The sequence below is a fragment of the Lontra canadensis genome, unplaced genomic scaffold (assembly GCF_010015895.1).
Source record: "Lontra canadensis isolate GAN:19392208 unplaced genomic scaffold, GSC_riverotter_1.0 scaffold2, whole genome shotgun sequence".
Classification (NCBI taxonomy): Eukaryota; Metazoa; Chordata; class Mammalia; order Carnivora; family Mustelidae; genus Lontra; species Lontra canadensis.
This window is the reverse complement of record NW_022630996.1, coordinates 6,351,306-6,368,336: the sequence shown is the minus strand read 5'-3', so window position 1 is coordinate 6,368,336 and position 17,031 is coordinate 6,351,306. Positions and strand designations below refer to the sequence as shown.

The window sequence follows — 17,031 nt, the reverse complement described above, 5'->3', positions numbered from 1 at the left end:
TATACTGTATTGTACAAACATTTAAAAAGTTTTGGATACATACCAAAATGTTTAAACTAATTATATCCTAGTGGCAAGATTACATTTTTCTTTTTTTTTTTTTTTTGTACTTATAGCTTTCTTATTTTTCAACAATGAATGTGCTTTCCCTCTATAGACAGAGATTTTAATGCAGCTGAAATTTCCTTCTGAGAAACTTTAAAAACAAAACCAAAAAACTATTTTACTGTCAGGCAAGGGAATTCTTTAGTATAAAATGTGTCATTTTACACAAGCATAACTTCATTTGCTTCCATGCACTTGGCAATTATATATCTTCAAGTACACATAAGGAAGATAGTTAAATTAAAAGACCACAGTACATATCAGTTTGTACTGGATTACAATACAACTTCAAATTTTAAATGATTTCTTGGAGGAATTTCTTCTGCCATCCATAACACTGATGTCTATATTCAAAAAAGATCCACTTTTAATCATTTATTCCCCTCCTCCCCGATGCGAATACCTTTATTATCAGCTCCTATAAGAAATTATAGTGGGAAAACTATTCATCACTAAACATTAAAACCTTAGAGGAGGAGGCAGTACAAAACACTTCTAATTGAATTTAGTTAGGAGTATCCTTTGTAGTTTCAGGAGATACCAATATGCTTTCCAATGACTGGCAAATTTAAACTTAAATTCATTAGTGTAGTGGTTCTCAAGCATTGATACATGAACTGCCCAGGAAGTGTGCCAAAATACTGAAACTTACGGTGCTCTCACCTACTGAATCAGAATCTTGAGTATAGAACTCAAAAACAATCTGGCCCTTTCAAATAAGATAGCAGCGACTGTACTTAACAAAAGACTTCTCTACATCATTGCAAACTGTTCTACTAAATCTTAAAGTTCTCAATGTAAACAATGTTATAATCAGAGAATTACAATTTCATGACCCATACCCATTAATTTCTCCATTCTTCTACTCTGTAATAGTCTTCAAAGTTACAATTCAACAAAACCACACATACACTACAGAGTAAAGCAAGCCCAGAGGCACCTGTGCCTGGTAAGACAAAGGCATATCCGATTCATGGAAAAAATAGACAGCAGATGTGACCCCTAGTATTTAGCTATTAAAAACAATGTATCCTAAAAATAAATTTCCATGTCAACGGAACAAAGCTGTTTATAAATAAGAAGGAATGTGGAGGTGTGGGGAAGACAAGAGGAAGCTTCAGCAAGTCAAGAACCAAAAGCCAGGAAACAAGGCCAAATGAATGGTAATGGGCGACTAGGAAATCAGGATAAACTAGGAAATGGAAGAAGGGAAGAGCTCTATCCTTAGAGTCCCAGAAGTTGAGGAAAATGAACAGATGTTAGAGGAAACTGATCCAAGCAAAAATGCAAACTAAAAATTAAGTGGAAAGTCGTGCAATTACGGAAGGAAAAAATGAAACAAGATGGGATCAGGAGGGAGACAAACCATAAGAGACTCTTAATCCCAGGAAACAAACTGAGGGTTCCTGGGGGGGGGGGGGGGGGGGGGTGGTAGGGATAGGGTGGTTGGATTATGGACATTGGGGAGGGTATATACTATGGTGAGTGCTGTGAAATGTGTAAGCCTGATGATTCACAGACCTGTACCCCTGGGGCAAATAATACATTATATGTTAATTTTTTAAAAAGAAAGAAGATATGAAAACTTTAGATCAAATGATGATATAGAACACATGATGTGCATAGATGGAGGTGGTATAAGAGGCTGAAAAATTATTATTGTGAACAAATTAGAGCAAGCATATAGGATAATTTCCAAAGTAAAGATGATGAAGCAGGAAAAGCAGCATTGCACAGACAAGAATGAGGCGTTGAGAATTGGGAAACCAAATGTAAGCAGTAGGAAGGAAAGAGAACTTTGAGCAAAGTCAACGGAATAACTCACGTTATCTAATCAATTACAAAGCACAGTTATTATACTAAATATTATCTCGTAATTTGCAAAGTATAATAAAGCTGTTATTTTATACAGTACAACGCCAAATACTAAATGGAATACATTTTCCCGAAAAACCAACGTAAGTAATTTGACAAAGTGGTAAGAGGCTGAATATTGCAAAAAACAGGCTGAGAGAAGGAGAAGCCAAAGCGGGAAAAGTGAAAGGTAAAAACTGGGACAAAAAGGAGGACAACAGAAAGAAATCAATCAAATCTATTTAAAAAAGGGTAGGAAAAAATAAAGAGATGTGAATACACAATGTAAGACTAACCAGAAAGTGCCTGTAATGCAAATGAAACCTGACGGAATCCCTGACAGCTTCAGGATTCAGAAAGTAAGGAAGGAGCTCCAAATCGTCCAGACGGACTTGTAAAGATAATAGATAACAATGTTAGGAAGCAGTAGAATGATCCAGAGGGCCTGAAGAGAACTAGGGTAAGAGAATTGCAAAAATGGTTTTAAGTAGAAACTAAGGCTAGAAACTGGCAGGTCCGACAACCGGCAAGAGAGCGGAGCAGCAGATGGGAATGGGTTGGGGGGAGGGTTACCACTCAGCGACAGAGCACAGAACTGGGGGCCTGACACCGGGATAAAAAAGGAGAACGGAAACAGTGGGATTTAAGGCTGAAAAAGTAAAGATTAAATCAAAACCATCAGCTGGGTAAAACAGGTGAAGAGACATCCCCTTAACAAGTGGAAAAGTGGAGGGGAGGGCAGTGGCCTGAAAAGGGGGACATCAGGGAGAGAGGAGGGGTATGATGCGCCCCATCACTCCCGTGACCATGTAATAATTACAACAGCAACTCAAGCTGGGGTCCCGGCCCCGGCTACTAACCTATATCTTTGCACCTGGATGCCGCCACCCTTTCCTACCCCCCACCCCTAAAATAATGAAAACATCGAAGAGACGAGAGCCTGGCTACCTTCAGCCAGCCGTGACCTTCTCGGACCAACCCTGAGTCTCGCCCCCTACTGATAGCCTCCTGCTCAACCAATGTTGCCCGAATCCCCCAAGCTGGGGTGCGAGTCAGGGAAACCCCCCTGGGCCACTGTGTATGTTTACGTAGCGAGGAGCTGCATGACGGAGAGGGACAAGGCGGGGATGCCCATCTCCCACCCCGCAGAACCCAAAGAAGGAGGTGGCTGAGGGCACCAGAGCCCCCACCGCCACCTCGTTCCCCCCAAAAAACACCAGCCAGCCGAGCCCAGAGCTTGGAGGTGTGTAGGGTGCGCCGGCACTCACCTCCTCGGGAATGGCAGGGTCCGCAGCCGAAGAGGCCGCGGCGCCGGCGCCGGCCTCGGGCTCCATATCTCCGTTGAACAGAGCCTGGCCCTGCTCCGCGCCGCCGCCGCCGCCGCCGCTCAGCGCCGCCATCTTATAACCGAGAGCAGGGGCCGGAGCGACCGCTGCTGGGCGGGGAGGGGGAAGGGAGGCGGAGGGCGGGGGGGCGGGGGGAGGCGGAGGCGGAGGGCGGGGGGCGGTGGGGAGGGACGGCCGGGGCGGCGCCCGCGGCGGGAGGGCTCCTGGGCCACCTCAGGAACCGGCCCGCGGCCCCCGGCGCAGCCGAGCCTGAGGGGATTGGGGGAAGGACGCTAGGCGGGGGGCGGGGGAAGGGGGCGGAGACGACTAGAAGTCGCCGCGGCAACGGCGTCACCCCCGTGTCACGGCCGTGACGTCACCCGGGGTGCGTGACGTAATCGTAGGAGCGCCCTCGCGCCGTCGTCAGGGGAGGGTTCCTTCCCCTCCTGCCCACCGTCGCGCGCGCACGTTTCCTCGGCTCCGCGGTTTCCATGGCTCCGATTTCCTACTTCATTCTCTTCTCGGTCTCTGTTCTGTAATGTGGGATTTACTAGAAGAGCATGGGTGGTGTTGGAGGAGAAGTTAAAATCCTAGAGGGAGGAAGACGGGAAAGCCCATGCTACTTGTGTTTTTTCCATTACAGCGAATGTGTCATAAAAATAAGATTTGAAACCCCAAGGTGGAAACATTCAAGGAGAATTTGATAGAAATGTATTTAAGAGCAGCTAAATCATCAGAATGATTTTTGTATCCGTTTCATTAAAGGATCTGGCCTGTTAAAGAGGGTCTAAATGGAAGTCTGAAAGCTTATCCCCATCGTTGAGAAATAAAACGTTTTCTTTAAGTGTGTTTTTCATCTTCCGGTCATTCTGGAAATGGAAAACTTTCCATATGCTAGTGCCTGCACAAGGCACGGCATTCTAGACATCTGAAGCATCAAAACTTTAATAATTTTTATTTTCAAGATAATTATTCAAAACATTTTTAAATACTAGGTGCCTTGCATGAACAGAATATTCCAAGGTGTTAGCTGTGCAACATATGCATGAAAACAAGAGGGGAGTTCAATTCCCTTTGTCAGGCCCAATTACAGAACGAAATTAAGGAAACCCAATTCATTATTAAAAATACTTTTATCTTAAAGGAAAAGGGAATATTCAGGGAAAAAAGGAATGGAGAAGAGAGGAAAGGAATATAATGGAAGTTACTGTGGGCTCCTGATGGTGTACAGTTTTAATCACCAAAGTAACGGTAGACATCAAGTCGTGAGAAGCTTTGAGTGAACTACATTTTTTACTTCCCATGTGGAGGGAAGTCACCAGTGACCTTACAGTATTCACCATGATTAAAGAGATCGAAAGCTGTCCTACTGACTCCTGAAGCTGAATGTCTGCATATTGATAGAGTCACTGTGAATCCAGGTACTCTAGAGGTAAGGCATTGTGTATGAGGCTGCTTGATTAATCAGAATATTAATATTTCTCTACAATGAAAATTGGAAAGTAGAGACTATCAAGCGGGCATGATAGATTTGTTAGCATTGTTGTACTTTTTCTTCCAAGTAGAAAAGTCTCCTTGAAGAACTAAATATAAATCAAAAAGAGGTTTGTCCGTAAGAGACTTTTTTTTTTTTTAAGATTTTATTTATTTATTTGACAGAGAGAGATCACAAGTAGGCAGAGAGGCAGGCAGAGAGAGAGAGGGTGAAGCAGGCTCCCTGCCGAGCAGAGAGCCCGATGCGGGACTCGATCCCAGGACCCTGAGATCATGACCTGAGCCAAAGGCAGCGGCTTAACCCACTGAGCCACCCAGGCGCCCAGGAGACTCTTAATCTCACAAAACAAACTGAGGGTTGCTGGGGGAGGGGGTAGGGAGAGGGGGGTTGGGTTATGGACTTTGGGGAAGGTATGTGCTATGGTGAGTGCTGTGAAGTGTGTAAACCTGGCGATTCACAGAACCGTACCCCTGGGGCTAATAATACATTATATGTTAATAAAAAAATTTTTTTAAAGAGGTATGGCAAAAGTAGAGTAAATGAAAATTATCGTAAGGGTTAATGTCATCAAGCTATACTAGTCTGAAGCACTCTTCTTTACTGTAAGGACATACTTCTAAAGTGACCAAAATAGCACCATTAGCCAGTCATGGCACCTTTTACCCTTGATTTTATCAAAAACAACTTGCAGCACTTTCATTTCAACAGTCCTATTTCATTTTTTTTTAAATCAGACACTAAAAAATTATGTCATTATGACACTGCCTCATAACATTCAAAGTTCTAAGATTTGTTTTCATTGGTTCCATTTTAAATTATAACCTTATCAGCAACAATCTGTAGCTCATATCCTACATAGGTATTTCTCCATAGGATGACTGATCTCATCCATTTAATAGTGATTCTTCTTAGCTACTATTCACTCAATATTTTCTGATCTTGTCTTTAAATTCTGGATATATCTTATTTGATTTCCCTAGGCTATTCTAAAGCCCCTACAGGATCTGGATGGGAAAATATGGAAAAGGCATAAACTTTGGAATACAAAGATCAGTATCAACATGCCACATCTTGGCTGTATAATCTGAAAGAAGGTAAGTTCGAATCTCTGTTTGTTGTTGTTGTCTTAATCTATAAAAAGAAGGTGGTAATAATGCCAGCCCAACCTGCCTAACTGTATCATTGCAAAGATCAAACATAGATTTTCCTTTAACAAAACATGAATACCTTCTAAGTCAGAATTCAGACAAGGCATAGCAGAAATGGCTTGTCTCTGCTCCATGATGTCTAGGATTCTCAGCTGGGAAGGCTCAGTGCTTGGAGGTGTCTCAATGGATAGAGACTGGAATAATCTGGAGGCATATTTCCTCATATGCCCGGTGATTGAAGCTGGTACCTCAGCTGGGGCAGTCAGCCACAATATCCAAGCATTCTTTCCTCATGTGGCTTGAGCTTCCTTATAGCATGATTGCTTCAAAATAGACTTCTTACAAGTCAGGTAAGGGCTCCAAACACTAGTGTTCCTCTAAGCAAGGTGAAAGCTGTATTGCATTTTATGACCTAGCCTCCAGAATCACACAGTATCACTTCTGTTGCATTTTATTTATTTATTTATTATTTTATTTATTTATTTTATTTATTTTTATCTTATTTTGTTTATTTTGGATATAGTAAGTCATTAAGTCTAGGCCAAATTCAAGGCAAAGGCGTATAGATCCTATATGGAAGAAGTGTCAAAGAATTTACAGTTGTGTTTAATTTACAGACACGTTGTGTTTAGAATAAAGAACTAGCTATTCTAGAAATAGTTACTTATCCTCACCTTCTCCAGAGGGTATTCTATACTCAAATTCTCCTCCTTTTTATTATTGGGAATCAATAAGACCCATCTCAGTATAATAATGAAGAAGCCTTTACCTTCTTTCGTTAGCTTCTTACCACTGCATGCAAAAATAAATGCAGGTCCTTGACCATAGAATACAGCCAGTCTTCTCTTGGGTACTTCATGCCCCTGCAAATACCAGTGCTTCCATAGGCAGGATGCTGTGCTGAAACTCTCTACCCAAAAGTATGGTACTGTGTTCTTAGAGCGTGTAATGGGCTAAGCCAGTTTGTGATCTGCACAGAAACAGAAAAAATACCTCCTCCTTGTGCTATGGTGTATCATATGGGCATCAAATCAGTATTATCTTGCATTCTAAAGTTTTATAGTTTATTTTTTAATACATCTATTTTTTAAAAGATTTTACTTATTTATTGTCAGAGAAAGAGCACAAGCAGGGGGAGCAGCAGGCAGAAGGAGAAGTGGGTGCCCTGCTGAGCAAGGAGCCTGATGCAGTATTCCCAGGACCCTGGGATCACGACCTGAGCCAAAAAAGCAGATGCTTAACTGACTGAGCCACCCAGATATCCCATATGGACAGTTTAATCAGTGCAGTTCTTTTAGGTTTTGTTCGCAGTCCCCTTATGCCCTTAGGCATTCCTGTATTCACAGGAAGATAAAATACACATCTACGTGAGGGGCTTTCCTCAGATCTTTGCTCCAATTAATGTCTGGGATACCCAAGAAGTCTTGCTCATATGTCTGACCCTCTTCCAGTTTATTTCTGACTTGTGTTTCTATCTTGAATCTTGCGTTCTAATAGGTACTGGATAGTCCCACTCTGGACCTGCCCAGTCAGGTCTGATCCACATTAATGTGGTCAACTCCTAGAAAACAAGTAAGCAGCTTCTAGGAAGCTTCTACAGCTCCAAACACATTCAGTGATATATAGATGATTACAATTTAATGTTTTCTTTATGAATCAAGGTCATCATGGTGAATTACACATCTTGTATTAATAGAAGGCTATTCTCAGAAGCTATTTAGGTATGAATAGAAAATAGAGTCATAGAGTTGATGCAGGGCAGCCTTCCTGCAGAGAGATACTTGGAATCTTCTCAGTGGAATTTCAAACTCTATCCAAATGTGATGGGGACCTCACTAAAATAGTACATTAAATGGTAACTTTTTTTTCTTGACATTGAATTGAAACCCTCCTCTTTATGATATTATATTCTGGTCTGTTTTGCCTTTAGAGGAACACAGGACAAGTCTATTTCTTATTCTGTGTAACTGCTTTCAAATATTTGAAGGGAGTTCTGTTTCCTTTAGTTCTTCCTCAAAGCATTTTCTCATCTTCCTGTGTACTATTCAATTTTCCTCTTAAAACGCGGTCCCAGAGCACCTCTGTGGCTCAGTCAGTTAAGCGTCCACCTTCAGCTCAGGTCATTATCTCAGAGTACAGGGACCAAGCCCTGCATCTGGATCCCAGCTCAGCAGAGGCTCTGTCCCTCATCCCTCTGCTGTTCCCCCTGCTTGTGCTCTCTCGCTCTCTGTCAGAAAAATAAATAAAATCTTTAAAAAAACAAACAAAAAAACATGGTTCTTTGCATTGAACACCATTTCAGATTTGCTCCAACTGACAAAGAATAGAATCTATGATTGCAATAACCTAGGACCCATGCTTTTGTTAGTAAAATAAAAAATCATACCAATACCATACCAGTTGGTACCAATAGGTACCAATAATGGTACCTATGAAGTTGGAGTTAACAAAAAAAACTTTGTGGTTTTTTTTTTTAATAAAATGCTATTGCATCAAGTCTAGGTTTTCTCTCATCCCCTGTTGTCATGTCATGAATTAGGCACTGTTGTCATCCCCTCTACTGAACTCACATTCCTCAGGATTTTTTAATTCTTGAGGGAAGACTTTGCTTTTAGATTCATGAATGGTATTAGATATTATATTTCTTTTTTGAATTTTTAAAATAACAGCTTTATTGAGATATAATTCACATATAGTATGGATTTAAAGTAGACAACTCATAGGGTGCCTGGGTGGCTTAGTCATTTAAGTGCCTGACTCTTGATCTCAGCTCCGGTCTTGATCTCAGGGTCTCAGTCTCAGGGTATGACTTCAAGCCCTGTGTTGGACTCCACACTGGGGGTGGAGCCTATTTAAAAAATAAATAAAGTAGACAATTCACTGTTTTTTTCATTTTTTAAAATTTAAATTCAATTAGTTAACATATAGTATATTATTAGTTTCAGAGGTAGAGTTCAGTGACTCATCAGTCTTATGTAACGCCCAGTGCTCATTACATCACGTGTCCTCCTTAATGCCCATCTCCCCATTACCCCTCCCCCCATTCCCTCTCCTCCAGCAACCCCCAGTTTGTTCCCTGTGATTAAGAGGTTTTGTCTTGTTTTATTTTTTTCCTCCCTTCCGCTATGCTCCTCTGTTTCATTTCTTAAATTCCCCGAATGAGTGAAAGCATATGATAGACAATTCACTGATTTTTAGTATATCCATAGAGTCAGGCAACCATCATCAAAATTAATTTTAGAACATCTTCATCACTCCAAAAAGTACCCTAGATATTATATTTTTAAAAGATTTTATTTCTTGGGTGCCTGGGTGGCTCAGTTGGTTAGGCGACAGCCTTCAGCTCAGGTCATGATCCCAGAGTCCTGGGATCGAGTCCCACATCGGGCTCCCTGCTCCTTGGAGAGTCTGCTTCTCCCTCTGACTTTCTCCCCTCTCATGATCTCTCTCACTGTCCCTCTCTCAAATAAAGAAATAAAATCTTTAAAAAAAAGATTTTATTTCTTTATTTGACAGAGAGATCACAAGTGGGCAAGGAGGCAGGCAGAGAGAGAGGGAGAAGCAGGCTCCCTGCTGAGCGGAGAGCCTGATGTGGGGCTCGATCCCAGGACCCTGGATCATGATCTGAGCTGAAGGCAGAGGTTTAACCCACTGAGCCACCCAGGCACCACCCCTTGATATTATATTTTTAACATTTACCAAAGGATATTTGTATCAGTATGTTATTTCATGTTATAACATCTTGCTTATACTACCCTTCGTGTGTTAATAAGATAGGGTTCTTTGAGATATTCTTTGTGAGTTTGGTAATTTGGATAATTAAAATTTAAGTTTGCTTTTATTGCATGGTACAGTAGACTATATACAGTATGCTACCTTTTGGCAAGAAGCAAGGGGAAGCTGTATATATAATGAAAAGGGCACCTGATAAGGGATGAATAAGAATGGTGTAGAGGAGAATGAGACTTCTCTGAGTATATCTTTTAAGATAGTTTGACTTTATGGGACATGTGAGTAAGTGAATAAAAGTAAAATCTAACCAAGTGAACCTAATGGTATATCAAATTCATAACGCAACCACACAGAAAAAGTGATTAATTCAAGTGGCTTTTGAATGTCATTTTCTGACTATAGAGTATAATGAACTTATGCCGTGTTAAATTAGCTAAACTGGCACCATTTGCCAGAAAGAATCCTCTTCCATCATGTGTGACCTGCTCACTCACTCCAAAATATATCCCCTGAGATGGTCCAGAGCAAACTCTCTTCACCAGCGCTGTAAGATAATGCATTTGTGAGGGGAACTCTTAGAGCTCTCTGCTGGCTCTCGTCGGTAAGCCAGAAATAACAATATTTGCTACCATTTCTATGGGATGCATGTTTAACTCTATGATGATAGGCTTCTCCTGCAGGACCCCCATCACTGACACTGTAATGACAGCCCAAGGTAGTAACAGTCTGACTTGTTCTGCAGTCCCTCCTCATAGCTTCTAGCTCAACCTCACAGATTTCATTTTTGCCTTGTTTCTCCCACTTTACCTTTGTCTTTCTCTTCCTGTCTGGCTGAAGATTTTCTGGATCCAGCAGCGGACCCACAAACACCAGCCTCACCTAGACTGTTTAACCAGCTCCATGGTTGCCTGAGACCAAAGCTCTGTAATACATTCCTTTGTTAAATATTTTTTTAAATTTGTTTACTTATTTATCTGAGAGAGAGAGAAAGAGAGAGCACAAGCGGGGGGAGGGGCAGAGGGAAGGGAGAAGCAGACTCCCCGCCGAGCAGGGAGCCTGCTGTGGGACCCTGTCTCAGGACACTGGGCTCATGACCTGAGCTGAAGGTAGACGCCCAACCAAATGAGCCACCCAGACGCCCCTCTGTAACACATTCCTATTATTTATGTATCTTAACACTTTGCTTCTGATTAAATACTGACTGGAATATATTCCAAGAACAAAATGCACTACAAATGAATCTTTAACTTTATTAGGAGGTTTATTATTGGTAGTGATATTGGTTTTGTAATTTTTTCTTTTTTTTTTGGTTATGTAATTCTGAAACAATTTGTGTTTATGTGGATAGAAAAAATGAGTACATATGATGATGTTGGGAATCAAGGTTCTTACAATAGAAAAGGTTAGAAACACATTATGAACAGAAGTTGAAGAAGAACCCTGTGATGCTAGATTCGAATTGTAATAATTGTATTAATATAAGATTTAGAGAAAAATAATGTGCCTGTGAACATGTGTGTATGTATAGTTTAAGAAGAATATATGCTAGTTATTATACAGAGAAGATGATAGAATTAGAGATGTATACTATATAATACATATGCCATGTAAGTATATATACTTATAAATGCTTATATAATCTGTATCTGTATTTACATTTATACCTAGATATAATATATATAGGTATTTATATGTGTACTATATATATATGGTGTGTGTGTGTGTATATAAATATACAGATGTAGATATAGATTAGCTCTGTGCACTGAAGAGGTGCCTGGGAGTTATCGGTAGATATACTGGTGCCTGGTTCTTGATTTTGAAATGCCATTCTCCACTATAAGTAATAAGGGCTCCTTTGAGAAATGGCTGATTCCAGAACTGGGACAGGAAATGTATAAACTGAGCTTGTACAGTACGCACCTTGGTGTGCTCCAGAGCAAGGGCATGATAGAATTAGGAAGAAATCACCATTTTGCCACTGCCAGTGTAACAATTACTCCAGGTGGGGACCATTAATAGTTGCTGAAACTCTTACTGGGTAAAAGAGTGTCGGGGATCAGGGCAGTCCTATGGTTTCCTAATGCTACCACACAGACCTCTCACTAATTATAAAGAGGGAAGTGCACATTTACAATAGTCCCTCCATTAACCAACCTGATGGGGGATAGTTCAACATTATGCGACAAGTCCTGATGTGGTGCACATTCTATGTAGTATTGGGGCCAAATAATGTTAAACTGAACATAACCATGAGGAAACCATCAAATCCAGAATATGGGAGATTAGAGAAGACAAACAACTCTAACTCTTCAAAAATTCAATATCATGGGGGCACCCGAGTGGCTCAGTGGGTTAAAGCCTCTGCCTTAGGCTCAGGTCATGATCCCAGGGTCCTGGGATCAAGCCCCGCATCGGGCTCTCTTCTCAGTGGGGAGCCTGCTTCCTCCTCTCTCTCTCTCTGCCTGCCTCTCTGCCTACTTGTGATCTGTCAAATAAATAAATAAAAATCTAAAAAAAAAATTCAATATCATGGGAGCACCTGGGTAGTTCATTTGGTTAGTCATCCGACTCTTGATTTCAGTTCAGGTCACGATCTTGAGTTCGTGGGATTGAACCCCATGTCAGGTTCTGCACTGGGCATGGAGCCTCCTTGTCCTGCTCCCTCTATTTCTCCCATCCCCATCTCTAAAATAAATAAATAAAATCTTTTTTTAAAAAGATTTAAAAAATTCAAGATTATGAAAAACAAAAAAGTCAAGGGCAGAAAGTCAAAGGAACTGTTCCACATTAAAAGACATTAAGAAAAAAAAGAGATTAAAGAGCTTTAACAACCAAATGCAATGAAATTTAACTGAATACTGGATAAGATAAACTAGAAGAGACATTTTTGGGACAATTGGGGAACTTAAACATGAGTTATATATTAAATAATAATTATGAATGAATGTGAATTAATGTTGATATCCTTATTTTTATAAGATGAATGGTGAAGTGTTTAAGGCTGAAATACTGTTATATCTGCAATTTACTTTAAGATGGTTCAGAAAGAAATGGAGATAAAGAAAAGGCAACAATTTATTGACAATTAGGGAATCTAGATAAAGGATATGGTCATTTGTAGTATTATTTTGACTTTTCTGTATATTTGATATTTTTTTTTAAATGTTGGAGGGGTGTTCCTGGCTGGCTCAGTTGGTAGAGCATATAGCTGCTCTTCCTCTCAGGGTTGTGGGTTTGACCCCCATGTTGGGTGTAGAGATTACTTAAAATTAAAATCTTTAGGGGTGCCTTGATGACTCAGTCTGTTGAGTGTTCAACTCTTGATTTCCACTCAGGTCATGAGATAGAGCCTCATGTCAGGCTCTGTGCCCAGTGGGAAGTCTGCTTGAGATTCTCTCTCCCTCTCCTTCCTCTCCTCTCCTGGTGCTTTCACCCTCATTCTCTCTCTCAAATAAATAAACAAATCTTTAAAAAATACATAAAATATTTTATAGATGTTGGAGGAAATTTCTTTTTTATTATATAAAGGCAGTGCATACTTACAATAATAAAACATTGTCATCAGTTTCCAAAGGAATGTTTTTTCAGGCAATTAAAAACTTTCTAGTCATCTACTACTATTAATATTACATTAAGTTTTACCTTCTTTTTAGCTTTATTGTCCTCTTACATAGGATTATTCCTGAGAAATCTAGTTTTATAATGCTTTATATTTTCTGATATAGTGGACTTAAACCTTTTTGTGTCATGATTCATAGATGGTAAGAAAAATTTTTGGTGTGTCTCATTCAGGTTTTAATAAGACCCTATAATGTATCTCTACGTATCAGACAGGGATCTTCTCTTATCTTAAATGTTGTTATATTACTCTACGTATGTATTTGTAATACACTTTTATTATAAACATTTGTAGCAACACCTCTCCTGGTAACTTCTTGTTCTTAAGATATATTTATGGTGTCTCATAGTTCATTCCTTCTTCATTTCTTTCATTCCCTCAACAAATACTTACTGATACCTACTGAGTACCAGGAAATATGCTAAGCTTTTATGTAATCTGAATAATGAGAGTCTCAGATTTTTTGTTGGTTTGTCTAAACATTTACCATTGTTCTGGGAGAGCCTTGTATACATTAGACTGTTTCTTGTTTTTTGTTCTTAAGGCAAGTTGGTTAATTTTTATTTATTTATTTTTCAAAGAGAGAGCAAGAGAGTGACTGGGAGGGGCAGAGGAAAAGGGAGAGAGAATCCTAAGCAGGCTCCATGCCCAGTGCAGAGCCCAACATGAGACTCAATCCCATGACCCTGAGATGCTGACCTGAGCCTAAATCAAGAGTCAGAGCTTAAACTGATTGAACAACCCGTGCTCCCCCACAGTAGACTGTCAAAGAGCAAATATCTAACAGTTCCCAACTGTTACAGACATCACAACGATCACTGTCATGTTTAAGGTCTCTAATGCTGATGTTCAAATCTGTGTTTTGCTTTATGTCTTCTTCTGAGATGTAGAGACTGTTCTGTGAGATCTTGCTTCCTAAATCACAGAGAAGAAAGAGGCATTAAGACATGAACTCTCTATCTTCTAACTGCCCCCAATACAAACGTCTATGCATATTTTAACCATTCTTACCTTCTTCCCTACCTGACAGTATGATGTGTTGCTCCTCTTTCTATATTTGATACAGTTAGCTGTTTACTTTTTCTTGAAAATCTCTAATGCCTGAGATTTCATGATCCCACACGCTCCCAGTTCTTCTCAAAAAAGGTCAGTTCTTTCTTGGCTTCTTCTTGGGTTCAGTTTTCACCACTGGGAGTTTCACTGGGGAAAGAGGACTCCATCCTTTATCCATTTCTTTCCTCACAGAACTCCTTTACCCTTGTACCCATACCATAGATTTTATTTACAATGATGACTTCTAGATACGTATCACAGTCTAGATAACTCCACCTGGGCTCAAACTCTAGTATCCAACTTCGTACTTCAACTCTCTACCTGAATGTGTCACAGGCATTACAAACTCCACAGATCCCGGACTGAGCCCTACATTCCCCACTTTATCCTCTAACAGCCGCTCAACCTCTATTTTTCTTTTTTAATTTTAGTTGGTGCCACCACCTTTTGACTTTCTTATTTAAAAATAAATACGGGGGCGGGAGCACCTGGGTGACTCAGTGGATTAAGCCTCTGCATTCAGCTCAGGTCATGATCTCAGGGTCCTGGGACCAAGCCCCGCTCAGGTTCTCTGCTCAGTGGGGAGTCTGCTTCCCCCCCTACCCCCGCCTGCCTCTCTGCCTACTTGTGATCTCTGTCAAATAAATAAATAAAATCTTTATAAATAAGTAAATACTGGGGTACTTGCGTGGCTCAGTTGGTTAAGCATCGAGTCTTGATTTTGGCTCTGGTCATGATCTCAGTGTCGTGAGATTGAGCTTTGCATCAGGCTCTGCACTGAGCATGGAGCCTGCTTAAAATTCTCTCTCTCTGAGGTGCCTGGGTGGCTCAGTGGGTTAAAGCCTCTGCCTTCGGCTCAGGTCATGATCCCGGGGTCCTGGCATTGAGCCCCACAACTGCTTCCATTCCTCTCTCTCTGCCTGCCTCTCTGCCTACTTGTGATCTCTGTCTGTCAAATAAATAAATAAATAATTTTTAAAAATGTTAAAAAAAAAAAAGATTCTCTCTCCCTCTGCCTCTCTCACTCTCTCTCTCTCTCTAAAAAACAAAAAAAAGTTAGAAAAATGATAAATACTAATCCCCCCCCAAAAGCAAGAGAACAACAAACTACCTTTTAGGGGTGATGGATATGTCTATTACCTTGTTTATATTATATCCCGGGTGTATGCGTATGTCCAGGGGACTCATCAAAATGTACATATTAAATATGTGCAACTTTTTGTATATTAAATTTATCTCAATAAACTTTTTTTAATTAAAGAAAAAGATAAATACTAATTTCATATTCTCTGTTACTAATGTAACAAAAATCTTTGAGGTAATCCTTGTAATCTTTTTAAATATTTGAATCCAGCTACTTTTGAAGTTTTTTAACAACAGATTGGCAAATGTATGTCTTTTCATCTTCATATCTTTTGCATGTTGGGTGTCCTCCTCAGAAGGAAAACTGGACTTTTCCTTTTTAAAACTCTTTTATTTCTTATTTGGTTACTTTTTAAACTTTTTCTTCCAAGATCTTGGTTTCTGGTTTTGGCATCTGCCAGGATTACTTCTTGCTCTGTTATTATAATGAATCAATATTGGGCTTAGTCAAATGTTAATTTAACAATTTGATAAATATATTGATATATAACTAGGTGTATATGTACCTGGGTGGCTCAGTTGGTTGAGCCACTGCCTTTAGCTCAGGTCCTGATCCTGGAATCCTGGGATTGAGTCCCGCTCCCTGCTCAGCAGGGGGTCTGCTTCTCTCTCTGACCTTACCCCTCTCATGCTCGCTTACTCTCATTCTCTCTCTCTCAAACAAATAAATAAAATCTTTAAAAATAAAAAATAAAGTTTGTAAGCAGGAGACCATGGGTGGGGGCAGGGCCACAGTGGTGGCAGATGGCCAGGCTGGACTCAACCAGATGCTATTACTGCTGCTGATTTACAGAAGATTAATAATCTAGACAGTAGCTTCATAATATTACTCCACCTTCAGAAGTTTTTTGGTCTATAGATCCAGACTGAAACTCCCAACCTTGTATGGAAATGTGCTTAGAGATGTCTCTAGCTAAAAGTGAGTAAGCTTAAAGCCAAGATTGACACAATAAAGAAATTTAAAACGCTTCTGCTTCAAGAACGGGTGGCTGAGTATTGAAGCATCCAGGGTGAGGATCACCTGTCTTCATAACTAGTTTATTTTTACTGGGTCTGAAGGTATCTACTCCCTTCATTGAATTGACATGCCTGTTACAAGGTGTTTGTGAGCAATAAACACTATTAAAGGTTTTTTAATAATGTGGAACTGGACCAATTACTTCAAGGCCATTATAATTTCCTCAAGACACTTGTCCTTGTAATTTGACTTTGCTGGATGTTGAAAACTTGAAGTAATGGGAGGTATAAAATCAGTTTTCCTTTCTCTTTCCCTGAAGATTTATTTCACTGGGAAGTTTACAGCGTATAGTTAGTTACACATCGTTGGGTATGATTTATTTAATTAGCCTCTGTGGGAAATAAAAATTAAAAGTTATGAAGTTGCATTTCTAGAATGGGTCTAGATATAAAGCAAGTACCCCATTTTTTCCATCTCAATACATTACGTACATACATATATATATAATACATTACATACATACATACATATATAAAGTTACAATTAAAATAACCACGGATCTTAAGTGTTCTGATTTAGTTATGTGTTTCTTTGCC

The 17,031-nt window shown here is 40.0% G+C and overlaps 1 protein-coding gene and 1 long non-coding RNA gene across 9 annotated transcripts in view; one reads left to right on the top strand and one right to left on the bottom strand.

Annotated features, from left to right (window-relative positions):
- Window positions 1-3,425, bottom strand: part of BRAF (B-Raf proto-oncogene, serine/threonine kinase) — a 168,177-nt gene extending 164,752 nt beyond the window's left edge. For all 8 annotated transcript variants that reach the window (XM_032867534.1, XM_032867479.1, XM_032867489.1 and 5 more), the window contains exon 1: window positions 3,228-3,425. In XM_032867534.1, coding sequence (XP_032723425.1) covers window positions 3,228-3,359 — 132 coding nt within the window. In that variant the 5' untranslated portion in view covers window positions 3,360-3,425. The remainder of the gene's footprint in view (window positions 1-3,227) is intronic.
- Window positions 3,426-4,696: 1,271 nt separating this feature from the next.
- LOC116872221 overlaps window positions 4,697-17,031 on the top strand; it is a 12,893-nt gene continuing 558 nt past the window's right edge. Inside the window, exons 1-2 of the long non-coding RNA XR_004383615.1 lie at window positions 4,697-4,716; window positions 5,760-5,873. This is a non-coding gene — a long non-coding RNA (uncharacterized LOC116872221). The remainder of the gene's footprint in view (window positions 4,717-5,759; window positions 5,874-17,031) is intronic.